Source organism: Crocodylus porosus, unplaced genomic scaffold, assembly GCF_001723895.1.
Source record: "Crocodylus porosus isolate Cpor-Errol unplaced genomic scaffold, CroPor_comp1, whole genome shotgun sequence".
In the NCBI taxonomy this organism is placed as follows: domain Eukaryota; kingdom Metazoa; phylum Chordata; order Crocodylia; family Crocodylidae; genus Crocodylus; species Crocodylus porosus.
Window position 1 is genome coordinate 4,778,358 of NW_017728943.1, and position 26,279 is coordinate 4,804,636.

The window sequence follows — 26,279 nt, forward strand, 5'->3', positions numbered from 1 at the left end:
TCAAACAGCTTGCCTAGGATCGAGGTAAGACTAACTGGCCTATAGTTTCCCGGGTCCTCCTTCTTCCCCTTTTTGAAGATGGGAACCACGTTGGCCCTCTTCCAGTCCTCCGGCACCACACCAGAGCACCACAAGTGCTCGTAAAGTCATGCCGGGGTCCTGCAATGACCTCGGCCAATTCCTTTAGACCTCTAGGGTGGAGATCGTCCAGACCAGCTGACTTGAATATGTCCAGTCCCTCCAGAAGTTCTCTAACTAGTTCCTCACTAACCCTTGACCCAGGTGTGCCTCCCCTGGGGCCTGAGGGGGGCCCAGCAGGGAAATGACTGTTCTGGTCCCTACTTAGGAAGACGGAGGCAAAGAAATCTTTAAACATGTTAGCTTTGTCGTCATTGGAACATAAACCTTCCAGCTTCAGGACACAAGAGTCTATTGGCTGCCTAGCCTTAGGAAGAAGTTTCCATCAGAGGCACATCAGGGTGTACCAAGTGTGTTATCTCCAGGAAAGGTAGGGAAGCATTAGTTCCATTGTACAAGGCATGGTGAGATGCCACCTGGTACAGGACTGCACAATTCTGGGCATCCATGCTGAAGACAGATGAAACCGAACTGGGACAGTACCAGCACAAGAAACTCTCACACAAGAAGAGACCAAGAGAGCTTGGCTTCCTTTGCAAAGGAAAGGAAAGGCCAAGAGGAGATTTGACTGCATCAGAGAGGTAAGCTACATAAGCTAAAAGGGTATGGGTGGCCCAAGAACAAATAGGTCATGAATAAATTTAGGATTGGAACAAGAAGGTCTCTAACAAGCAGAGGAGTGGACAACAGCTTGCCTGTAGGAGCCGTGAGAACAGAAAGTACAGCTGGTTTTTAGATGGAGCTGGATTGGGCACTGTAAAAGAATCTATGACGTGGGATCTGTTATATCAGGGACCCAGGAAATCCTTGTAATCCTATTAAAGATGGCACAAGAGATTTTCTTTCTGAAGCATCTGTTAGTGGCCACTGTCAGACAAGGCACCAGAGAAGACCACTCAGGTCTAATACAGAGCCACAATCCCTGTACCAGTTTACTGGCACTCCTTAGCACATTGGTATTGTTTCTCAGCTCGGGACCAGCACTGAAGAGCACACTTCTTCTTGTGGGGTACTCGGCTAAGTCCTGATTCTGAGGGTAGAGCGCCATCTCTGAGATTGCCAGTACCACTTCCTGCCACACCCTGAGTTTATCTTGGGAGGTCTCCCATCCACAGGCTAACCTGGCTTGACCCTGTTTAGTTAGTGAGATCTAATGAGATTGCAGCCCTGGAGGATAGGGCTGCAGAAAAAACATCAGGCCAGCTTCAAAGCAGCAGAAAGTTCTCTCTGCTGCCAATGTCCAGCCCCTGATCAGAGGCTCAGAGAGGGGAATACAATCCTCCCCTTATGCAGAAAGGCCAAACGAATAGCAAGTCCCACCGCAGTCCATTTTAATAGCCCTGGTTTGTTGATGTTGGATGCTCTCTGTAGCTGGAGACACAATAGCATCCATTCTCTGCCAAAGCAGTACGAACAGGGCAGACTGACAGGGGGGCAGGAGGGGCTGTGCAGAGAGCTCCAAAGACTTGCAGCAAAGGCAGCAGCCGCAGCTGCATGGAGGCTGTGGGGGAGGTGGGGGCTTGACAGTGGCAGAGAAAGGGAGGAAGAGTGAAAGAAAATGCTCGTAACAAAAGAATAAGCAGGGAGTAGGTTTTCCTAGCAAAGCCTGATAGCAGAGAAGAATAAGGCACTGACGGCTCAGCTGGAGGGGATGGCAGTGCTCAGGTGTGAGCTATCCTATCACTTGACTGCTCCCCAAGAAAATGCCAAGATGTAGATGTACATAACAGCTATGTTCAGGCTGAAATGCTCATCCACACCACTCCTTCTGATTTCACTGCCTGGATCCCTTCCTTATGGCTGCTCAGAGTCCCAGCACAACAGTTCTGTCATACTGCAACTCCGACTGTCGCTGGAAGGGACTGTTCGTATCAGCCAGATAAATCCGTACCACAAAAGCAAAACAGCAACTCACACTCCATGATGGGAGGAAGGAGCCAGCTTGCAGGGCACAGCCACTGGAGGGCTACATATTCACACCGCACAAGGTGGGAGAACTGTGCATGCACCAGGCAAATACCAACCAGTCAGTCCTCACTACCAAAGGTGCAACTGTGTTTAAATACTCTGAGTGGCATGTTTCTCATTCCCCACAATGATTTCATCTGTCTCCTCAATCCCATCTGAAGTAGGAGCAAATTATCACTCAAATTTTCTACTGAGGGAGGGTGCACCCCGCCCCCCAACTCACAGGGGGAATTAGCATCAAGGCCAGGACACACATTTCCTGACACCCAATGCTTTGCTTAGACCCTCACTTGCCCTTTGAAACTGCTGGGAAAATTTGTCTCTTGCTGTAACACCTGCACCTGTGACAAAGCATGAGAGAGACAATGTCTCCAAGCTAGCCCCTTCACTTCTCTCGTGTTGGACTTCTAGCTTCTGCCTGGCACAGAGGCAAAATCCAGAGCCAAATATCCTCTGTAACATCCAGAAGATTATGCAGCATCCACAGGCGGGACAATATTTCTTTCATGCCTACAAAATGCAAGATACCAGAGAGGCAAACAGAGTGGGTCTTACCCTGGATGGCCAGTATTTTGAAGAACCTCCATCCACAAGAAGGGGGGATGCTAAGAATGCTCCAGGAGGGCCTGGATGTCTTAGGGATGAGTGCCAGATATCCAAATCTGATGTGGGGGCAGAGAAGGAACCAGGCAAATGAAGTCTGGAGAGGGTCTCAAGAGACTAGCATGTTTTACATCTCAAGGAACCCAACACATGTTGTGTGCCTGGCTGACAATGTGGAAAGATGCACCCCTTGCCCCAAAAAGGGTGAAAACAGAGATAAGACCAAAAGAAGGAAGATTAACAATGAGCTGGTACCACTGGCCTGGCACGGGGGGGATTAGGTGCCTTCTCCCATCAAGTGTGCACCCTGAGATAACCAGCTGGGTTATGGGGATGTTAACCATCACCTTTGTTTCACTCCACTAAAATTGGAGATAGGATATAGGCCAGTGGGACACAAGAGGTGGCTGAAGCAACACCCCTCATTTCTGGAGGATTGAATCCTGGTAACTGAACCCAGCCATGTTGGGCAAGGTCCTCAGAAGATAAACAATTTGGGAGCAACAGAAACTCTGCACAGGAGAAGGCCTAATGCTAGGGATCAGAGGTCTGCAGCTCAGGACTTGATGCACCCTGGAGAATCCCAGGGCTGTCACATCAGGGTAGACCATGGGTCAGGGAAGAGGTGTACCACATGAAGTGGGTGGCAGTCCCTACTAGCAGTGAGTGCTGTATAGACCTCATGCTCAAGTGCCATGCTTCCTGCCAAATGACTGTCCCTTCCCAGAAGAGATTTGGTGTGGGACTTCATGCCATGATATTTCAGCAAGACATAGCACACCCCTTCCTAGTACTTGTGGTCCCCTCCTGAGTCTCTGTGCCTTGGTACCCCACACCATCTCAGTACCTCCAGGTTTCCCTTTCTGGGTGTTTCCTTTCCCCATCTTAGATGCCACACCTCCAGCCCCCTGCTCCCTGATGTGGCTGCCCTCTGCTCTGCACACAGTCCTGATTCTTCATTATTCTCCTCCCCTGCTCTTAGGACAGCTACCTCCTGCTCCTCTAGGTGATGTAGTGTCTAAGGACCAGATCTACTGCTTCTCTTGAAGACTTTACCAAAATAAATCAGCAAGGAGGGGGGGCGGGAGCAGGGAGTGGGATGAGAGAGAAAAAACCCATAAAGAAAAACAGCCCATTATTCAAGCTGGCAGTGAGGTCTGGAAGGAATGCATCCAATAGCTCTAACAGATGGGGTCACTACTTGCCAAAAATACCACAGCATTTTATCAGACAAGACAGTACTACTAGGTCCCCTGCAGGGTTTACTGGGAATAAGCTACTAAGGACCAACCCTGAAGAGCATGCAGGGCCAGGGAGGCCACGGCAGGCAGGATATAGAATAGACTGGAATAGAGAGAGAGAGAGGGAGGAAGGGAAGGAGAGAGAGAGCTAGCCTCCTCCTCCTTTGGCTCAGCTGCTGGAATGGAGGACACGGCCATCTCGGTCTGGTTTATGGAAGAAGCAAGGAGGTTTGCATGGCGAACGCCTAAGGCTGGGAGTCAAGATGCCCAGGTTTGGCCAGCAGCCTTGTGTCTGACCCATGCAGAGCAACTCAGGAGATGGCAATGCTTTCTGTAACTGCCTGTGTGAAACGGAGAGAAGCACCAATCCTCTTGGAAGAGCTAATGAACACCTGCAAAGGGCTATGCGGTGCTCAGTCAAAGGGCACAACACAACTGGTTTGGGATGGGGGGATCCTGGGTAAATGGATGAGTCCTTGTTGCCTCCAATGATACGTGTGGCTAAGCCCACCCTACATAATGGAAAAATGGGCTCTCAGCAGGCATCACTGTAAAATCACTACGCCTCTGTTCTCCCCTCTTCCTTCTACATCTTTGTTCCCTACCACCAGAGGAGAAGGCTGCCTCTTGTGTTCAGCTCTGCCCGAGCACAGGACACTTCCTGAGGTGAATCAATACACGTTGATGGAGGAAATGAGTGGTATTCAATTGCTGGTTCTCTAGAGACCTGTTGACTGGGCACACTTTCAGATAGCCTCTGAGTCACAGAAAAGCAGCCTTTACTGTGAGCTTCCACCAAACCCTGTCCAGCATGTCTGTTGGTATTTTTTTTTCTCCAGGTGTACCTTTGTCTTCAGTCAGGCTGTGCAGCACCAGCAGCAAGTACCCAGGTGGCACCAGGCACAGATGGGCTTCCCCTTCCCTCTGTGTGGGGGAGGGTGGACAATTCTCAGCAATGGATGGAGCCAGGTGACAGCTGTCCACACAACAATGGGGCCAGTCATTAATAAGACAGTTATTCCTTTACTGCAAATGAGAGTCATCCAAAAACAGTGGGGTAGATTAGAGGAAGTACCCAGGTCTTGATTATGATCTGCAGCCTTACCATCTTGTTTGATGTTCCAGCTAGTGGTTATTTTCTCCAGGATTCCAGGGTTGGATGGAGTGAAGATTGCAAACAGAGGTGTGGTTTAAATCTATGGATCCTACAGTGATGCACTCTTAGGCCTTCTGGGCTGTAATGGTGCTAACACGAACTGGCTGGGGTCCTGCTAAAGGTGGCTTTTTCTCATTTCTCAGGTAATGTTGAACTCAGTGCTCCAGCAAGCGATACAGTCTGGTGTATGTGTGTGAGTTGGGGGGTGGGGGGAATCACTGATCTAATCCATTTTAGAGGTGGCAGCACTTTAGTGATCTCCAGAGAAATGTGGTCACCAAAGTGCTATGGGATCCTCAGGATGGACAGTGGTATGATGAGTTCAGATCACGGCCCCTACTGCAATTTGCAGAAGGTCCATTATTACTTTATAAGTTTATGAGCAGCAGCAGCCCTATGTCCAGCATGGGACACATGGTGGGAGCTGGTGGCCAGGAAAGAAGAGCTATGGCAGTGGCTAAGGGTGAAGTGGATGGAGGGTGACCAGGGCTGTGTCAGCTCTCGCCTGCCCTCCTGTTACTGATCACCGTTTTGTAGTAGGCCATTCCTCTGGCCATGCCAGTAGTGCAGTGAGGCGGATAAATTGGTTCCATGGACAAATCAAGCCTGCAGACTGTTTGACACCCCAGAGTACATGAATGCAGTTGAGTAGACAGCAACAGCACCACAATACCAAAAGGCCATCTCCTCACTGCCTTCTGTGTGGGTGAGTGCACACAACTGCTGTCTCCTGGTAAGCCAGCAGCCTGAGTCTTCAAAGCCCAGGCCTGGAGATACTCCCCTTCTGCTGCCTTCTGAATGCCACTGTGTGCCCAAGGGCCTGGCTCCTCCCTGGAGGCAAGGCAGCATAGCTGTCCTGCAGGAATTAGTGTCAGTCCTGATGTTACATAGATCCTTGGAGTTCCTGCTTTGCTGACCTGCTTGCCAACTTATGTGGGAGGGAGGGGAGGAGCAGGGAGAGGAGTGACCCAGAGGCAAAGGAGGCCTGTAGCTACTAATCACTGAGGATAAATGGTGCCCTTAGCAACTGGCTGCAATCCTTGGTGCAGGATCCATTATGTTAAGCAGCCCAATGCTCCCTCCCCTCAGCAAACCTAGCATGAACAGATCAGCCACAAATACAGGCAAGCAAGAGGTGGCCAGCAACTGCCACCCTGCTCCCCATTTCCCTACAGTGGAAACTGCATGCTGCAGGCTCAAATGCCCTCAGTCCCCATGGGGCACGAAGTCCAGGTCAAATCCCAGGAAGAGGCCTGTGGGAAATCAGTAGCTAGGCTCTGCCAGCCCTGCAGTAGCCCTCCATGATGACCAAGCAGCTGATGAGGAAGCATTGGAATCACAGCCCTACTGTGCCATACTCAGTCCATCTTCCAGATCAGTACAGGATTGTCCCCTCTAGTATGTTTGCAAGTCCAGTGTGGCATTAAATGTTGTGTCATGGAGCTTCCATGATTTCAGTAGAGGGATGAAGGTCAGCTCAGTACCCTTATGAATAGGGAGCCAAAGCTTCATACTGCAAAGAGCAATACAGCAATACTCCACCAGAAGCAAATGTCTGCTTTGCACCAGCCCTTCAGAGCCATTCACTGAGACAGAAACACAACTTTGATCTGCCAGCACAACTAAAACCCTGTAGAGACAACTTCTGCGCTTCCCGCAAGTGTTGAAGGAATGGCAGCCAGAGGGGGGAGTGGTGAGCTGCAAACAGGCAGGAAGCTCTGGTGTCCTGAACCACCAGGTGGGTGATGGGGATTTCTGCAGCAGAGTGCAACAGGACCCCCTCACCTCTGATGGGTCATCTGTTAATATCCAGGGAGGGGTAGAACTTCTGGGGCCCCTCAGCCAGAGGTATGGGGGGGCCCACTGCACTCTGCCATGAAAATGGCACCCACAAAATCTGAAGGCAGCCGCTGTAAATTAGGTAAGTCCCTATCCATTCACATTACTGGTGGGGACCTGTCGTTTGAATCCCTCGTTCCTTGCTCTCCATCTGACCAGAGGCAGGGATCCTCTCCTTTGGACCCATTCTGGTCTGATTATGCAACTGATTTACGTGGGTCTCGTTCTGACTGCTCTAACGGCCCTGGAGATATCTGACACGCCCTAAGGTAGCACAGAGAGTGTGTTAGTATGACCTGCATAAGACAGGACAAATGGAAGGGAGTTGTTTAGCTAGATGCAGAAGCTACACTCTTCAATGATGTGAGCTGTCAGGCACGCTCAGCTTTCCACAGTGGGAAATGCAGGTGCTTAATCTTTCAGAGGAAGTGCTCAGTATTGCAACAACCCCTGTTCAGGAAATAATCATGCAACATCATATGTTCTGGTAGGAATAGCAGGCCTAACATTTCACAGTTGTGGTTTCCCACAGAAAACCACTAACTCCCAGGCCCACCAGCTCCTTTCACTATTGACATAAACAGCTGTTGAGTCCCATCAGCCCCTGGCCAACATACAGCTGGACCACAGACACATCTGGATGGTGCACAGCTGAGCCTGATGCAGTGATGAATGCTCATCTGGATCCTGTGCCTGTGGACAGCTGCAGCCACAGACAGTACACAGCTGTCACACTGTCTTGCCTCTGTTCACTATGGATATAAGGCTTCTGGGGATGAGCACACTGATTTAACTCTTCATTTCTCACTGCTCAGCCCCTTTTTCACTTTCCACATTCAGTCCCACAAGCTATTCAGGGGCAGAACTTTTGGGCTGATGCTACCATTGCTGGATCTCTCAGGAACAGCACCAGGTCAATGCTAACTGTTACACACCAACAATCAGACAATGAAACCACCTGCTGCAAAGCTTCATGGGAAACCCATGGCTGGGCAAAAGCAGCTACAGAGGCAGATATCTTACCACCTGCTGCAGGCCTCTGGTTGCAAACACCTTGCTCTCTATTGCCTTCTGCCAATTGCCAAAAGGAGCAGCTGGCCCTCAAGGGCTCAGTGGTAGAAGCTGAGAAGTATGGCTTTGCTGCCACATGTACAGTCCATATGGAGTAACAATCTCCTTCACAAAGGGGTGACCAGGGAGGAACTATTGTCTTATGCTGATGAATGAGGTGACAGGATAAATTCTCACTTTTCAGTCTCATGGGGGCCAAACAGAGATCCAGCATCTCACAGACTTTTTTTTTTTCACCCAAGTCCCTCTCCAGGCATGCAGAAATCTAGAAGCTAGCCCAGCACCCTGACCCCAAAGCCCCAAACCATAGTGACAGTTGGGCGTGTGATGGTCCTCAGGCAAGCAGGGTACTGGATCCTTTTGGAGTCCTTATCAAGATACCAAAGCAAGCAGCATCCCCCCCAGCTTGGTATTTCCAGCATTCCACCCCAGGCAGCATGCTGCTCCACTCCCCCTCACCTTTCTGCAGCCGTGGTCCTCCTCCTCTTTCTCCTGATTCACCCGGCCTGGCTTCTTACAGATGGAGGGCAGGGTCTGGTTACATGGGCTGTCATTCCACCTTCCTTCCTGGACATGACATCCAAGAACAGGTCAGACAGAGGCAAACATGGTGTTCACATTGCCTCAGTAAGATAGCCATGTTCCACATGCAGGCAAGTCCCACTGGCCCTGCACTTCCTCTCCTGCCCCTTCCCTTTAATTGTCCCTTTATGGCTGGTGGGTCTGATGTTGTAGAGTATAATCCAGTAGGTTCAAAGCCCATGTGGGCAGCAGCCAAAAGTGGCTGGTGGGTAGCCTGCATGACAGAAATCTGGTAGGACTCAATCCAGTAGGCAGGTGTCCTGCACACAACCATCCCCATTGTTAACAGCCTCTGCATGTGAGGGCAAGGAATGGGGAGACCAAATTCACCGCTCACCCCTTCCAATCAAGGCTTGGGACACTGGTGGGTGGTGGGGAGGAATTGGGGAGCCTTCCCTTGTGCTGTCTGGGGCACAAAGGATGCGAGATGCTGGAGTATCACACAATGTTCACACTCTGGAATGAGATAAATCTCACTTGCCCCTAGCCCTCCCCTGTAAACTGGACAAGAAAGGCCCCATTTTGTCTATAGCCCTCACCGGTCCCCAGATGGTCACGCAGTCTTCCAGGCTGTCTCGGAAGTTGTTTGGCTCAAATGGGTGCCAGTATGTGAACCTTACTGGCATCCCATCCGACCACTCAAAATTCATCTGCAGCTTGAGATCATTCAGGCCAATCCAAAGCTCCTCAACATCTGCCAAGCAGAGTAAGGAAAACAGATCAGAGCCCTGACAGAGTACTGGATTGAACCTTCTCCTGCTCTTATCTAGAGTACTATGATATAAGGTTTGCCTCCTCTGAGCATTCATGCAGGAAGATCAGCTTTTAGTCACATTCAGCTCTAAAATGCTAGAAAACCACACTGGTTGTAATTTCTCTGACAGGAACTGACTTTGCAATCTGCCTGTACAGCAGCTAGTACTATGGGGCCATGAGCACCAACTGGAATTTTTAGGGTTTACCAAAAAGTAGAAAAATAAATAATCATGATTACAAATGTCAGAGGAATCCAATGGAGTTAAGTGCCCCATTCCCAGAAGATTGCCTCCTTTATGCCCCTTTGAGAATCTAAGCAGTGACAGCAATATGCAAACAGAATATATGAAAAGAAGTCTCAGGCCACATACAGACATCCAGTTTCTCTTGGGAGAGTCAATGATCTCCCAGGAGAAACCAAAGATGTACAGATGTTTAGGATTCTTTCTCCTGGAGGAAATACGGCTGCTCCAGGAGAAAAATAACATGGGAACAATCATGGCTAAGTTGCTCCCAGGAGAGTTTCTCTTGGGAGAGCAAATGTCCGTACACATTATTTTCTGAGAAGCCACAGGACAGTTTTCCAACACCCCAGGATGCCTTGCTCCCCTCTTCCCCCTCAGGGAGACAGTGTGTTACTTACGATGGAGTCTATTGTTCCAACTGAGCAGGGAATGGAACACACCCCCTTCACAGACCCCACATTGTGCTTCAGGGAGACAAAGGCTGGATCAGCCAATGAGGGCTGCTCTATGCACCACATGTGTCTCCAGGCAGACAGCGGGAGCATGCAGAGTATGCTGAGGTGTGTGTAAAAGGACCTCCTGGCTGTGCAGTGTCCACACTGCAAGCTTTCTGCTCTTCAGGGTCTCAGCATTTGAATGTCTGCTCAGGCTTATCTGAATACGTTTTTTCTAAAGGGAGGACAAACCCAGGAGAATTCTCCCAGATCATTTGATCATGGTATGCAGCCTGAATTCCCAAGTCATATTTTCAAATGGTGGGAAATGACGGACTGTAGGTGGTATATACAGCTTTAATTCAGGCCCCACATTATGCACATTATGGTGCAGTCTGTATATATATGATTACGTAATATTTTTAGCCACCTTTCTTCTTTCATTTATGATGGCTTAACTCTACAGCCCATACATCTAAACATTTTTAAACACAAATGAGAAAAATAATATAAACTCCATCTGTGGGAATTTCCAGGTGGGATTGCCTGGCCACTGACCTGAGTCATTAGCAGAGCTGGCACCTTTACTTCCACAGCAAAAATGTTTAGCACTTGTGCTAACCAAGCATCAGGTAGCATTAGGGTGATTTCCTTTATATGGAACCAGGCAACAGAAAAAGGAAAGGCCCACAATTTGCCAGAATTTCACAGCAATGAGCTGCCAGCATAGAGACTCAGGACTCTAGGATACGATCCCAGATTATGGAAGGTGATTTAGTGATTACAAACCTTCTGCCTCTTTCTGCTTATCACACCTTGGATCTAGCTTCTGTAACCCTCTACTACCACTATCCCTTGAACTGCTGTCTATATTCTCTTGCTGTTGCTCCTACTTACAGTTTACCAATGTCCCTCATCCTTTGCAAGTGAGTTTGCTTCCTCCTTTTCCTTAGCTGCCTGGATACCAGCTTCAGAGCATGCAGAGCAGAAGAGAAAGTCTCTCTGCTCATAATTCCAGTGCCACTGAGACCCTCAGTAGCTGAGAGGAATAGGCCCAGGAAAAATCCTGCTCAGCTCCTTCAGTCCTGGGATGGAGCAAGTTTAGTTGATCCTCTGCCTCGTCAGTGATTTGGAGCCATGAAGAAGTGAAGCATGTTCTAGGTTGATAAAATTTTCAACAAATTTTGCTGGCAAGCTGTAATAGAACTCTACTGTGTGTGCTTGAGCTTTACAGTACAGCCACAGGGACAGAAAGCAGCTTCCCTCTGATACTGCAATAACCTTTGCTGCCAAATTATAAGCTCCTGCTCCAACACACACATACAGGTGCTAGAGCTTCTCAATGAAACTGTCCTAAGATTACTTTTTAACAACAAATCTAAGCACTTGGCAAAATAAATGCAACTTTCCCAAACTTTCATCTCAGAAATGGTTGAACTTTTTCTGCTGAAGTGTTCCAAAAATGTTCATCTTGAGCATAAATGATGTCAGGCCAAACATTTGTAATTTGGTCAAGTTTTAAAAAATAAAAGGGTCTTTAATGAAAGGACTTAGGTGACTTGAAATACTAATGTTGTTATCAATTCAGTCTATTACACAAGGCTGTTTAACCAGGAAGGAGGTGACATTCATTTCCTGGATGCTGTTAAATATTTCTTGCATCACAATAAAAATTACTTTTCAGACTTCCCCTCCAATCCCTGTCTGTAAAGTGTAAACAGTGATATTTCTCTCACTTCTCCAGGATATTTTGCTGCAGCAAGAGGTTCTGACAATTATGATCAAAACTCTTAAGATTAAACTTATCTCTGGAGCAGCTCCAACAGGTTTTGATTTGGAACACAGGGCCCAGTTTCTTTCAGAATAATCTTCTCTGTTCTAACAATAAATAAATATGCCATATGTTTGCTGTTTTTCTTGGGAGAGTGAAAAAGTGCTTCATAGCTCCTAAACAAGGCAGGTTATAGCATCCCTTCACTGAGTGGAAAGCAGTCACCGTTTGGATGCAACAAGGAAGCCATTTAACTGTGTATACAAACATTATAAATAAAAAGAAGTGAGGACTAAAGCCATATTGATCTGAAGCTCCTGGTTATTTCCTCAGTGGGTGCATCTACAGATTCATTAATGCACCGTAGTCACTGTACATTAAGTTAATATTTGGATAACTAAGTACTAAATCAATATGCAGTAACTCTCACTACTGCGCAGTAGCACTGGTGCATGGGGTTTTTTGGACGCTAACTGTGCAGTAGCCTAATACTACTGCACAGTACTGTATTTGGATGGGCTTTGCCTGGCATGCTACTGTGCAGTGTTGTTAAGCTACTGTGCAGTTAACATCTCATGTAGACTCACCCTGTAAGTAGCTACCCAAATTTGGGATTTGGCTAGGGTGCTTAGTCAAGGCCCTTACAATGAATGCCAAGAGACCCTCAGTTAGCTCAGGTGGTCAAGAGCAGTTAGATGGCATGTCCAGAAGCACAGTACCTCCTACCACCATGCAAAGGCACTGGCATGGCATGAGCTGAGATGATCCAGGCCTTTATTTCTTATTCCTGATGGAGATTAATGTATTAAATGCTTGGTTCTGTCACTGCCTCAGAAGACAAATGGTGCAGTTACTGCCTGGTGAGTGCTTTCTGAACTGTCTCTGGTAGATTAACAAGCCCTTAGTGGACAAAACTATACTTTCTCTAGCACCTTCCACCACAGGATCTTAACACCCTTTCCAGACACTAACAGATGTAGCATCAGAACTCTCTTAACAAACAGAGATGTAACCCTCACCCTATTTACCAGATAGGGAAAAAGAGGCATATTTTACAGGTGGGGCACAGAAAAACAAAGTGGCATCCTGGAGGTCACAAAGTGAATCAGTGTCAGAGCCAGTAACATAGTGGGATATGAATCAGACTGAGATTGCCTTATTTGCACTAAATGGGACTTTCCAGGCAGCCGTCTCATCTTCCTTCTCCTCCTCCACCACCAAGCCCTGTGGCCGCCACAACTACACCAAGTGGCCCCAAGGGGCGCCACAAGGGCTGATCCACCTCACATGGCAGGAAGGAGCAGGAGGCCAAGGTGCACTGCAGCTGGCCCAAAGATGCCAAGCCGTTGGGTAGCTCCCCTCTCTCCCTGCTGGCAGTTTAGCCCAGTTCCATGGACCCCTGCCAGCCCATGCCCCGCTCCTGCCACCCCACTCTGGGCCTCTCCAGCGCTGGCCCCGAGACACCGACGCAGCCCCTGCACTCCGCTCACTTCCACTCCTCACCATTGCTTTCCCCACCTTCCTGTCCACCCACCAGCCGCTTTACACCATGTGGCTCCCATACCCACATACCCAGAAACCTTCATTCCCACCCACCCATAGCTCCCCACAAACCTGACACCCACCCACCCATAACCCCCCCACACCCCACACAATATACGAGTAAGACTGCATTATGAGCTATTATGCAATCACTTTTACATACACAGCCCAAACACACACACAAATCAGGACAAAATATATTTTTAAATTATATTAAAATATATTATTATGGGTGTTTGATTTTTAGTATATAATTTGCCTTTTTTCCCCCTAAGATGGCAAAACCCCTTCCCCAACAGAGTACTTCCAGGATAAGGGGAGGGATTTCTGGTGGCAAAGGTCAGAGCTTAGGGCAGGACTTCCGGCCCAAGATGGTAACCAGAGGGCTGGGCATCTGCCAAGGGGCGGGGCTACCCATGCAGCCCTCAACAGCTTGCCAAAACTCAGAAAGCAGCCCTCTGCCCGAAATAACTGCGTGCCCCTGCCCTAACTGCTGCAAGAGCTACTATTCAGTTTACTTACTAATACTTATCAGTTTTTCCAAGAAAAGATCTTTTTTTCTTCATTCTGCCTTACAAAAACAATCTGTATACCTTATTGGGGGAGGGGTGTGTTGAATACAAAAAATACATCATTTTCCAAAGGAGCACATACGTAGGCTTTTTAACCCTTACCTTGTTTGATCTGCTTGGTGACGAATTCCAGCTCGGAGAGAGTGTGGATGCTCACCAGGTCCCCACCGCTTCTTAGGCAGGTCTTTTTTGCATCTTGCCAGCTCTTCTTCTCACCAATCAGGCGGTAGCAGTTGGACTGGAAGGGCTGCCAGCTGGGCTCACAGTCTACCTTCACCTCTGACCAGGAATCTGGGGAAATACAGAGCATCTTGCAGAGAATCTTGCCACCACTTCAACGTCTCCTCTCCACTGCCACTCTGGGTTTGCCCCTTGTTAGCTACTGGAAGGTATGAAAATTAATGAGGCCTGAGTTATCTAGCCCTGTGTTACTGCTGTTGAATGATGTGGTGGGGGAAAATCAGAGATCACTGATTTTGAAACAGAAATTTTCCACTCAGCGACATCCAGATTCTACCCCAAGCCAACAAGTTCTCCATAGATCTCTTTTCCTGCTTCTGTAGGCTCCTCTGTCATTCCTCAGATCTCAGGAGGAGTCACACACTCCTATGTCTGCCTACTGGCATCTCATCAGAACAGCCTCTAGAACTGGTTTTCATCCTATTTGCCACAGAGGGCCACACTTGCAGCATTCAAGGAGTTATGTGGACCAACCCACACAACTTACTTCCTATGTTTCCATTTATAAAACATTTCAACAAGATGTCACATGGGCCGCAGCAGCGTGCCGATTGGGCCGCATGTGGCCCGCAAGCTGTGGGTTGAAAAACACTGCTCTAGAACAATGGACTCTGGAAGATTTTGGGGCAGGGTCTGCCTTTGGTTTCCTGAGAAACCTGAAGGTCTTCTTTCCAAGACCCCTTTCTCCTACTCCTAGCCCAAGTATGAAAAACAGCCCTTTTGAGTCACAACCATAGTCTCACAGAGGATAAGAGACAGAAAGTCATAGTCCTACAGTAGCTTTCTGCAGACCTATGCATAATGAGTTTGGAGGGTCTCAGTCCAGTTCTCAGTGGATGGACTTTCACAATGCACAAGCCATCACAACTACAAAAGGTCTTGGATGGATCTTAGATTGGATGCTTTGTGGGGCATGGATCTTTTTTCTTCTGCATTTGTATAGGGCCTAGCACAGTGGGAGCCTGGTCTGTGGCTGGAGTTGTTAGGCACTACCACCGTACACATAAATACAACTCAAAGCATATTGTGGATAGCCCTCTCAGAGATGACCAGAGAATGGTCAGGTAAGAAAGCAGAACAGAGAAGGAGACTTTTACTGAAACGCTCTACTTGAAGCATCCCACACCAAGGTGAGCAAAACAGGGAAAATAAAGTGCAACAAGAAAAGCCAGACACTGAAAGAAACTAAAGCTTGTTCATTAAATTGTTACCTTGAGGTATAGATTTATAGATTGTTAGGGGCTGGAAAAGACCTTGAAAGATTATCAGGTCCAGTCCCCTGCACCAAGCAGGAAAGACAACTGGGGTCAGATGACCCCAGCAAGGTGACCATCCAGTCTCCTCTTGAAGATTTCCAGGGTAGGTGATTGCATCACCTCTGGAGGGAGATTATTCCACAGTCTGGATGCTAACTGGGAAGAAGTTTTTCCTAATATTAAGCCTGAAATGGTCTTCCAGGAGTTTGTGGCCATTACTCCTAATTTTCCCCAAGGGTGCTGTGGTGAACAGTTGTCCACCGAGCACTTGATGTACTCCCCTGATGTACCAGTAAGCTGCTACCAAGTCCCCTTTCAGCCTTCTCTTTTTCAGGCTGAAGAGTCCCATATCCCTCAACCTTTCCTCATATGGCTTGCTGTGCAAGTCTCTGATCATATGGGTGGCCCTCCTCTGGACTCTCTCAAGCTTTACCATGTCCTTGTTGAAGCATGGTACCCAGAACTGGACACAGTACTCCAGCTGCAGCCTCACTAATGCTGGGTAGAGTGGGAGAATCACTTCCTTGGTTTTGCTGGAGATGCACTGATTGATGCATGCCAGAGGACTGTTTGTCACTAGCTACAGCATCTCACTGCCGGCTCATATTCATACTGTGGTCTATTGTTATCCCCAGGTCCCTTTCGTTCATGGTGATGATCAGTTTGGTGCCACCAAGCCTACAGGTGTGTAGAGGGTTGTTTGTCCCTAGACAGAGAACTTCACATTTCTCAATGTTGAACTTCCTCTGGTTCTGATCCGCCCAACTTACTAGCCTGTCTAGATCCATCTGTATCTGTAGCCTATCTTTAAGCATGACCATGCTTCCCCATAACTTGGTGTTGTCTGCAAACTTAGCCAGTGAGCTCTTTACCCCCACATCCAAATCATTGATAAAGATGTTGAAAATTACTGGACCAAGCACCGACCCCTGTGGGACACCACTGGCCACTTCTTGCCAGGACGACACAGATCCATTCTTTAGGACACTTTGAGTCCTACCCACCTAACAGTCTCTCAGTTAGGCCTACACTCCCCCAATTTCCTCACGAGAACATCATGGGATACTAGATCAAAGTCTTTTTGGAAATCGAGGTATATAATGTCAACCTCTTCTCTCTTTTCTAGGTGGCAAGTTCCCTGGTCGTAAAAGATGAGGTTGGTAAGACAAGACCTGCCCATGATGAAGCCATGCTGGCTGTCGTTCAGAATCCTACCTTCTGCAAGCCTACTGCACGTAGACTCCTTAATGAATTTTTCCAGGATTTTCCCTGGGATAGAAGTTAGGCTAACTGGCCTATAGTTACCCAGGTCCCCCCCTGTTCCCCTTCTTGAAGATGGACATTAACATTAACCCTCTTCCACCCCTTAGGGACCTCTCTGGAGCGCCATGAATTTTGGAATGTTTTGCCAGGGGCTCCGCGATGACTTCCGCCAGCTACTGCAGCACTCTCAGATGGAGTTCATCCGGTCCTGCTGACTTATATATATCTAATTTCTTTAAGTGATCACACACCAGTTCTACAGCAATAGTAAGAAGGCAATCATTCCTGAGCTGCTCATTTTGTACCCTATCTGGTATGATTTTCCCCTTGGCCCAGTGAAATACTGAAGCACAGTAGTCATTCAGGAGTTCAGTTTTCTCCTGAGTGCTGGTAACCAGCTGTCCTGAGTTGTTGAGCAATGGCCCATATTCCCATTTGTTTTCCTCCTGTTCCCTATGTACCTAAAGAGCTTCTTGTTGTCCTTGATGCCGGTTGCTAATTTAAGTTCAGTTGCTGCCTTAGCCTTTCTAATTTGTTCCCTACAAGTGCGTGCTGCTGTAGTATAGTCCTCTTTGGGGCCTGTCCCAAGCTTCCATTGTTTGTATGCCTCTTTCTTCTCTTTTAGGAGGACCGCAACAGGGTCCTTCTCAGCCTTTCTGGTACCTTTCCTCTGCATGGGAATGGACTTCTTTTGTTCTTCAAGGATCGTGTCCTTAAGAAACGACCACTCTTCATGCACTCCTTTTGCCTTTGGTCCCTGGTCCTGCAGAGCTACCCCTACTAATGACTTTTTACTGAAATTTGCATTTTTTAAGTATAACTTGAGTTCTCCGCACTAACCCAACTCCCACCCACACACAGAAATCTCTGTCTCTCTGAGTGGTGCTTTAATTGAAACTAGCCAGCTGGCTTGCAGAATGTGTTTAAGCTTTAGTTCTGCCAATGCCCAAGCTAGTAATTGAGCAGTGACTGTTCAAGTCACAACAGTTCATCACTTTGCTAACCCTCTCATTCTTCTAGTTCCATCCCTTTTTTACAATGTGCTGTAGCAGTTTCTCTCCCCTGAATGTGAGCTAAGTAATTCAGGTGTAGTACCTCTGACCTAACTGCTGTGGTGAAGGCAAAGATTCGTCCCTAGAAAGGCATGCATTCCCCTCCTGCTGCTCCTGTCAGGGGAGGGCACTGGTATGCCTGTAGGAAAGGCAAAGTTTTGGAAGCTCCTGCTGCTCCACGTAGAGTACTGTCTACTTTGTGGATAAATGCAGGGATCATGGAAGCCAGTCTGAGCCCTTCTACCAAGGCTCTGAATAGTCCACTTAAAAAAAGCAGGCTGGGTAAGGCTATAGGGCATAATAGACTATCAAGAAGGTAGAGCCAGGGAAAGGGGGCAAGTTGTGCAGGCTCATGAAGTACATTCCTTCCTTGCAACTTGACAGCATCCGTATAAGACCACTGCAGTAAGGGATGGGGCAATGGCTAATTTTTCATTCCTGTCAGTTGGCAGGATGTCCCGCTCAAGCAATTCACAGGGGCAACCTTAAGTTCAAATTAGGTTATCTGGGGAGGGATTTAGTTACTTGTTGCAAGATTAAAAAGGCAGCAAGAGATTGAGGAGCAAGCTGAGCTGGCACCTCAGCAGGCCCAAGCAGGCAGCAGGCCTGCAGGATGGAGAAGGCCATGCACCAGCAATAATGTGACAAGAAACTGATGTGCTTTAGTAATGGGGAGACCCAGCTGACATGGTGCTGAAACCAGAATCACTTTAGCCAAAGCTGTCACTCCCTCTTTGATCTTCCATTTTCCTTCACTGTTCTGATTTCCATTTCACAGCTGCACTGAGTGTCCCTAGGCAGTGCTGCTCTGGGGGGGAATATTTTCCTTCCATAGTTAAAAGGAGGAGGGTCGGTACACCTGGGATACATGTTCACTGCTTTCTACGCACAATTTGGGAGAGATGATAGAGGCCTAGAATGAAGAGCTGAAATGTGCATCATTCCCATGGCATGCTTCAGTGGTGTAACTTCTGAAATGCCCTGGACACTGACTGGGGAGGAGAAGGGTGTGGAAAAAGGGGGAAAAAACCCCAAAATGCTGCTGTCAGCAATCGCGTGATCATGCCAGCAGCATGGTGGCAACTTGAATATGCCGCTGTCCATATGTCCTGGAGACCCCGGCATTTTCCTACACCACTGGTGTGCTCTGGCATCTCAACTGCTTTCCTCATCATGTATTTTATCCCTTAAAAAAAAGAGACATGCCTGCGAGGTGAGCAGCACTCTAGATTTGCATTCATTATAAAAGGAACATCAGAACCCAAGTCTTGGTCAGGATGGGGCACATTCAAAAGGGGCCTGATTCTTCACAACTTAGTGAGTCTACTACATCTGGGCCTGGTGACGCCAAGTGGGGGTAAAATGCATCCCACCAAAATAGCAGTGTTGCAGAGGTTACACACTGCACAAGGGGAAAGGAATTGGTTACCAGCTGCAAAAGTTCACAGAAATTCATCCTCTACAAAATCCCTGGGGACACTTTTTGGCCTATGAGTTTTCTCAGAACAGCTTTTTGTACCACATGTCTCTAGATCCCACCTAGAAGTGCAGAGCCTACAGATCCAAATCCTTCTGCACTTCAAAGAATCATGTGCTTTGAGTCAGAGACAAAGCTTTCCCAATTGCCACTGGGGCAAAAGTTCAGGTTTGCTCCTCCCTGGTACAGGCAATAGGAACAGTGATGACAGACCCCACTTCTGTATTTATGACTACTTGAAAACTATTTGGGAAAGGAAATGGGGTGATACAGACTAGACCTGGCCAGAAGTACCTACAGGCATGTTCAGTTTGGCTGGGTTTTTTTATTTTAAAAAGGAAAAAGAAAGAGAAGGGGGGGAAAAAAAAAGGATACTGCTACAAGCCCAGGGTATGAACTCCTTCATGGAGGCCTGCAAAACAGGCAGCCCTTCCAGCTAACCTGTAGTGAACGGATCCGCAGTGGCATTGGGTTTCTTCTTGCAGGCATAAGGCAGAGCAATACTACAGTCCCGGTTCTGCCATCCCCCCGATGACTCCGTCCGGATCACCCCACAGTTCTCCTCGCTAGGGTTGTCAGGCTGATCTATAGGTAGATGAAAGGGACAAGGAAAGGAAAGGTAGGGAAAACACAGACATGAAAGCTTGTCATCTAGATGGATAATATAAGAATTCAAACAAATCATCACACAGGAGTGTGGTCCATCTAGTGGACAATGCTAGATGCTTCAAAAGGAATGAAATGCTGTAATGCTGCTCTTGGAGTAATGATTAGCAGCAAAGAAAATTTCTTCCCAAATGCTAAAGGGCACTCAATTTTTTTGCCTTGAAACATTAACGTCTGGAGCCTTTGTAATGATACCTGGCTTAGCTTGTGTCAGTGCAGATATTTGCATTCAGACAATTGAGCTCTGTCTAGTCCTGAAACTTACGAGGGCCTAATGTGTGGAGCATGCACAACTACATTAGAAGTCAATGGGGGCAGCAGCACTGACAACAGACAGCACTGAAAAACAGATAGCTGGCCTCCTTTGTTCAGGACCATTCACTCCCAGAAAAAACTAGGTTAAAACACAAATATAGTTGAGAGAACATATCAGTCACCTATGAATAAAATAAATTCATAAGCCTGAGAAACCCAAGGAATTCAGAATTAAGATTACATTAAAAGACATTCAAACATGGTGAGATAGAACAATAAAGCTATCCAAATAACCTTAACTCTGCCCTGCAGTAACCATATTATTATGATTAAACTTTGTAGTGCTTGTGGTCCCTGCTTGAGTTATACTGATTTTAAAGACATTCATTTGTTCAGAATTGTTCCCACCCCTAATCAGAGCTGGGAAAGGCACTGGGGTGAGATCCAGACACCAGTGAAATCAATGGCAAAATTCCTAGTGAAGGCAGCAAGAATCTCATTTCACTCCTAGATTACTGCAGTGTCAGCCTCCCCCCTTACCACCAAGTTTCACAGAGCCAGGGCATCCACCACACTGTGGAATCTCATGCACCATGTAGCCCTGACTTCCCTGGTATCATGTGGTACAGAGTCCCATGGTAACTTAAAGCCTGTTCAAGGGCAATGCAGTTTCCTGCTGACAATTTCCCTTAGACCAGGGGCGGGCAATTCTTTCGGGCAGAGGGCCACTTAGTGAGTTTTGGCAAGCCATTGAGGGCCACATGACAGGCAGCCAGGAGCAGCTAAATATTAGTTTTCTAAATTTTTTAGGGGCCCCTCAGGCCAGATAGGATGGCCTGGTGGACCGCATCTGGCCCGTGGGCTGGATTTTGCCCACCCTAGCCTTAGACCCTGCCATAGCATCAGTGCTTCGTTTCTATACAGCACTCCATTCCCAGGCATCATGCAGAGCACAGTGAGTAATGTCATCCCATGTCAAATGAAAGACTGCTGTAATCTGGCACTGTCTCCCTTGCTTCATGCTACACAGACACCAGCAAGAGAACCTGCCTGCTGAGTGCTGCCACATCCTGGACCATCCCTTTTCAGTTCTCTGGAGAAGGAGGCTGACACTGGCTCTGAATGAACTTGCCACCTCCCCACTGCTATCCACAGCATTCTCCTGCTTTGAGTTTCCCCGGACCTGCTCTGTGCAGGATCCTCCCCCACGACACGCAACACTTTAAGTACCCTTTAAGCACTTAAGGCCTTACCATTCTCCCAGTTAAGGTATTTCAGTGGCGAGTTGTCTGACCACTGCCAGCCCCCATTGATATCCAAGTCATTGAGCCCAATCCAAAGGGTAGAACTATATCCTGTCAGCAGTCCTGTGACACAGGGGTGGGGAAGAGAGAGAGAGAGAAACACAGAGAAAGAGAAGTCAATAGCCTCATAGACTTCCTTCTTTGGGAAGACAACATAGCTGTGTAGTTCAGGCCTCATTAGGAGAGCACGGCCCTAAGCACCTTGACCCTCAGAGAAAAACTGGTCCCTGCAGCCCCTAGTGACTGTGTCACAAACTGCTACATCTGGTACAACCTGACTACCTCATTGGCGGTCTCAGAAGAGAAGACAGAAACTACAGTCAAGGAGGCTGAGCTAACCCCTCAGCGCCATGGGAGGATGTTCCAGACCTAGAAGAAGAGCTTTCAAATGGAGCTTTGTAGGTTAAATGTGCCCACTTCATTGCTTCATTGCAAAGAGAAGCTTTTCAATCCTGAGGCTTTCCATCTAAAACCTTTCACAAATAAATATGTCCCCCGCATACCTCTGGCCTCTCCAATCTTAAAACCTTAACCATGTCTTTTAGGTAAGAACAGACAGATACCCTCAAGCCTAGGAAATACAATGGCAATACCCCATGTTATGCTAGCAGGGCTACTTGGTTGCCTTCTGTCATTTGGACTGTATACGTATCACACCATGCATAATACTGTGGACCTGCAGTTGTGGGTGGAAAGCAACCTTGTGGTGGTCAATGGTTTTGCAGAAGCAGTAAATGGAGGATAACGATACATTCTTAAATTAGGACAATAAGCTGTACTCCTCTATGACTCTATAACTCATCAGGAACCCACCCGCATTACCTTGGGGTGGTTTCCCAAACACCTGTGTACTACAAAATAGTGATATCTGCTGGATCCCAGTGTAGTGCCCGAAGACTGGAAGAAGGCCAGTGTGGTGCCTATCTTCAACATGAGCCTTCAATGTGATGCGGCGGCTAGTAAAGCGACCAAAACACTGGCTTGCATCCATAGATGCTTCTCAAGCAAATCCCGGGAGGTCATTCTTCCCTTGTACTCGGCCTTGGTGAGGCTGCAGCTGGAGTACTGCGTCCAGTTTTGGGCTCCACAATTCAAAAAGGATGTGGAGAAGCTTGAGAGAGTCCAGAGAAGAGCCAGAGGTCAGAAAAACAGACCTTATGATGACCAGCTGAGAGCTATGGGGCTCTTTAGCCTGGAAAAGTGCAGGCTCAGGGGTGATCTGATGGCCACCTATAAGTTTATAAGGGGTGCCCACCAGGATCTGGGGGAACTTTTGTTCACCAGAGTGCCCGAAGGGACAATGAGGTTGAATGGTTATAAACTTCTAGAAGACCGTTTCAGGCTGGATGTAAGGAAGAATTTCTTTACTGTCCAAGCCCACAAGGTTTGGAATAGCCTGCCATTGGAGGTGGTTCAAGCACATACTTTGAACGCCTTCAAGAGAAAATTGGATGCGTATCTTGCTGGGATCCTATGACCCCAGCTGACTTCCTGCCCCTGGGGCAGGGGGCTGGATTTGATGATCTTCCAAAGTCCCTTCCAGCCCTAAAGTCTATGAAATCTAGGAAATCATTGGTTTAGGGATGTCAGAGGATACATCCCTGGCTGTTGTGTTTAATGTTTATTAATGGATCTATCACCCATGAATCTGTCTAGTCCCTTTTCAAACCTATCTACTTCTACAATCTCCTGTGGCAATGAGTTCTGCAAGTTTACTAGGTCATGCTTGAAACTGTACTTTTTCTTGTTTGTTCTAAACCTGTCTCCTGATAAGTTCAGTGGGTGCCCCCAGATCTAGTATTCTGGGACTTCATGAATAATGCCCCCACTTTCACCCTATTCCCTATCCACAGCCTGCATGATTTTTATAAACTTTTACTGTATTTTCCCTCAGCCTTTTCTTTTCCAAACTGAAAAGTCTGAATGTTTTGAGTCTGTCTTGTTATGGTAGCTGCTCCATCTCTCTGCCTGATACTATATCCTTTCTTAGATGCAGAAACCAGAACTGCAAACAGCAGTGAAGATGTGGACACATCATGAAATTATATAAAGGCATTGTTTTCAATTCCTTTTTTTTAACAATGTAAGATTTTATTGGCTTTTGTGGTTGCTGATGCACATGGGCAACTGGTGCCTCCTGAGTCTGTATCTACAAGGTCTTTTTCCTGAGTCATAACAGCTCATTCAAAGCCTAGTTCTGTGTATATATTTAAGGTTATATTTCCCACATGCATTACCTTGTACTTGTCAACTCTGAAGTTTATCTACCACTTCTTTACCCACTCAGTTTCACGCAATATTTCTGCAGATTCTCACCTTCATCTGGGTATCTGACAACCCAGAATAATTTGGTATTGTTTGCAAAATTTGAGGTTTCTCTGTATACTCCCTTTTTCAGGTCATTGATGAAAATGTTGAATAAACCTGAGCATCGATCCCCATAGGACCCCACTACAACATTCCTCCCTGATCTAGAGGGGTAGCTGCTAGAACCTAATGGGCTCTTCTAACAGGCCTGGGGCCAAGCAGTAATAACAAGCAATGCCCTGCACCAAACTTGTGTGCACATTGTATTTGGAAGCAAGGTTCACCATGGGACAGCAGCACTGATGCCCCAGACTAGCCCCTGTCCCTGCCTCACTTTTCCTTCCCAGACTCACCGTTGATATAGGTCTGTTCATGGATCTCCGTAATGCTCAGCAGGTTGGCTCCCTGCTGCTCACAGCTGTTCCAGGCCTCCCGCCATGACAGGGTTGACTGGAAGTTAAACTGGTAGCAACTGTTGGTCAGGTGGTCCTTGTCCCAAAAGGTCTCACAGTCATTGCCTATAGGGTGAAGGGATAAAAGGCAGGAAGGAGCAGGGGAGTGACAGGTCAAACCTGCTCCTTGGATAAGGGTATGTAGCCCCCTGTTAAGGCCAGTCGCAGGTGGTTCTAATGGCCCCAGAGCAGTTCCCATTAGCTTTTTATTTCCACCACAAAGTCTGCAGCTGCTGTTTAGGCAGGCTTCTGTCTTAACGTCCCAAAGGCAGGACAAACCCATTGGTGAGCTGGAATGCTCTGACTGGGTGAGCAACCATGGACATCCCTGGAGCCTGGAAGACTGCATTGGCCATCATTCTCCTCCTGAACCCTCCCTCTCTCTGAACAGCTGACAAATTGCTACATGTTGGGCCTCACAGCAGGATCACTGTCTTTCTACCAGCTCTAATAAACACTGAGTCCATGACCTGTGATGCTTTCAGTGTTGGCCAAGGTAAATGGCTATGGTGGAAGTATTAGTGAGATCTGTCAACAGGTCATGAAGGGCCAGGAAATAACAGAGGGCACCTAAAGTTGTGGTCCTTGAAAGGAAGGGATGGCAAATACATCAGTGGTGGAGAACCCATCAGTGCTCGGCACCCTAAGGTACGTTCAAACATGCATTGATGGGCAGGAAAGAGGCATGGGTGGTTTTATTCCCTGTGCTTCAGGAGAATGGGGTTGGGTTAAAGCCTCCTTCCCAACAAACACACAGTTGAATTTCTGCAAGAAGACATACTGGATCCCTTGTTTCCAAAGTGGACCCCTCACCTCAATGCCCAGTTAATATCACTGGCAGCCATAACCTCATGGCAGTACTGAGCTGTAATCACCTATGAATCTGTCCTGTACACCCCTGGTACCAGGCTGATTATTACCAATCCTGAGTCTGCCTGGTGCTAGGCATCCAGATAAGATGTTACCACTTACTCTTAATGGGACAGAAGCCCCATATTTCATCCTTGCCATAATCTTGTGTGGTAGCACACCAGAGATGCCCGTCCTCGCGCCCTGTGCTGGTGCATTCATAGAACCACTGATTATCATACTTGAACGGGATGGTGCATGGCTTCCCATGGGAATTGCCTTGAATGGTGTAAATTTCTGTTGAGAAAAAAAAAAAGAATCCGAAGACAGGTTCAGCCTCCCTTACCTGGGGAGGAGAGAGAGATGCTGGAGGAGGAGGGCAATCTGGAGCAGAGGGATTAGGAGTTCAGGAAATTGCCATCATACCTGAGGCTAGAGGGGGGCAGGATTCTGCTGGACTCTCCGGAGCAGCACTAGGCACCTGGCTCCATGCAATTCTCCACACTAGTGCTCTGCTAGACCTCTGTCAGGCCTATCTTTATCTTCCCTGAACCGAACTCCCACCTCTGTTCATTTTATCCTATCAGATCCTGATGCCCTAACTCTTTACTGCCCTGCTTTTCAGGGGTTACTGTAAATTGGGGGGAAGATACTACCCTGCTGTCTCCCCAGCCCAGCAGGTGCAACCTGGTGTGAGAGGAAGCGTTGCACTGCCATAGCTACCAAGGTGAGGCATCCTGCTGCGCAGAAGCAGTGGGGGGCACAACTCTTCTTGACGGCCATGGTAACCCTCCCTCCCATGCCAGATCCTGCCCACTGGAGCTGGTCCAGTCCAGCTGAAGCCCTATGCCCCACTGTGAGCGCAGAAATCTCAGGAGACATGTGCTCCTGCTCTCCCAATGCGTTGTCTGTGCTCTCCACATCCTCCATGTTGCCTGCACCCACCCCATTCCCCACACACCCACCCTGTTCCCCACACACTAGGGGGCTGGGACCTGTGGGGGGCGGTGGTCTGTGGGTCAGGAGCGAGGGGCAGTGGCAGGGCCAGGGGACTGTGGTATGGGTTGAGAGTGAGGGGCACCAGTAGGGATGGGAGGCCTGTGGTTTGGGGGTAAGGGGTAACAGCATGTGCAAGGGTAAGGCACCAGCATATCAGGGCTGCTCAGCACCACAAAGTAGTACTGGGGGACAGCTACAGCTGGACCCACATCCTGGAAAGCAAAGGGGTCAGGGAGAGCTC

General features: G+C 48.0%; 1 protein-coding gene across 1 annotated transcript in view; it reads right to left on the reverse strand.

The window, feature by feature from the left end:
• Window positions 1-26,279, reverse strand: part of MRC2 (mannose receptor C type 2) — a 108,322-nt gene that overhangs the window by 31,057 nt on the left and 50,986 nt on the right. Inside the window, exons 3-9 of the mRNA XM_019548485.1 lie at window positions 25,163-25,339; window positions 24,092-24,256; window positions 21,381-21,494; window positions 19,648-19,791; window positions 14,021-14,209; window positions 9,138-9,292; window positions 8,476-8,583 (exon numbers count right to left, since the gene is read on the reverse strand). Coding sequence (XP_019404030.1) covers window positions 8,476-8,583; window positions 9,138-9,292; window positions 14,021-14,209; window positions 19,648-19,791; window positions 21,381-21,494; window positions 24,092-24,256; window positions 25,163-25,339 — 1,052 coding nt within the window. The remainder of the gene's footprint in view (window positions 1-8,475; window positions 8,584-9,137; window positions 9,293-14,020; window positions 14,210-19,647; window positions 19,792-21,380; window positions 21,495-24,091; window positions 24,257-25,162; window positions 25,340-26,279) is intronic.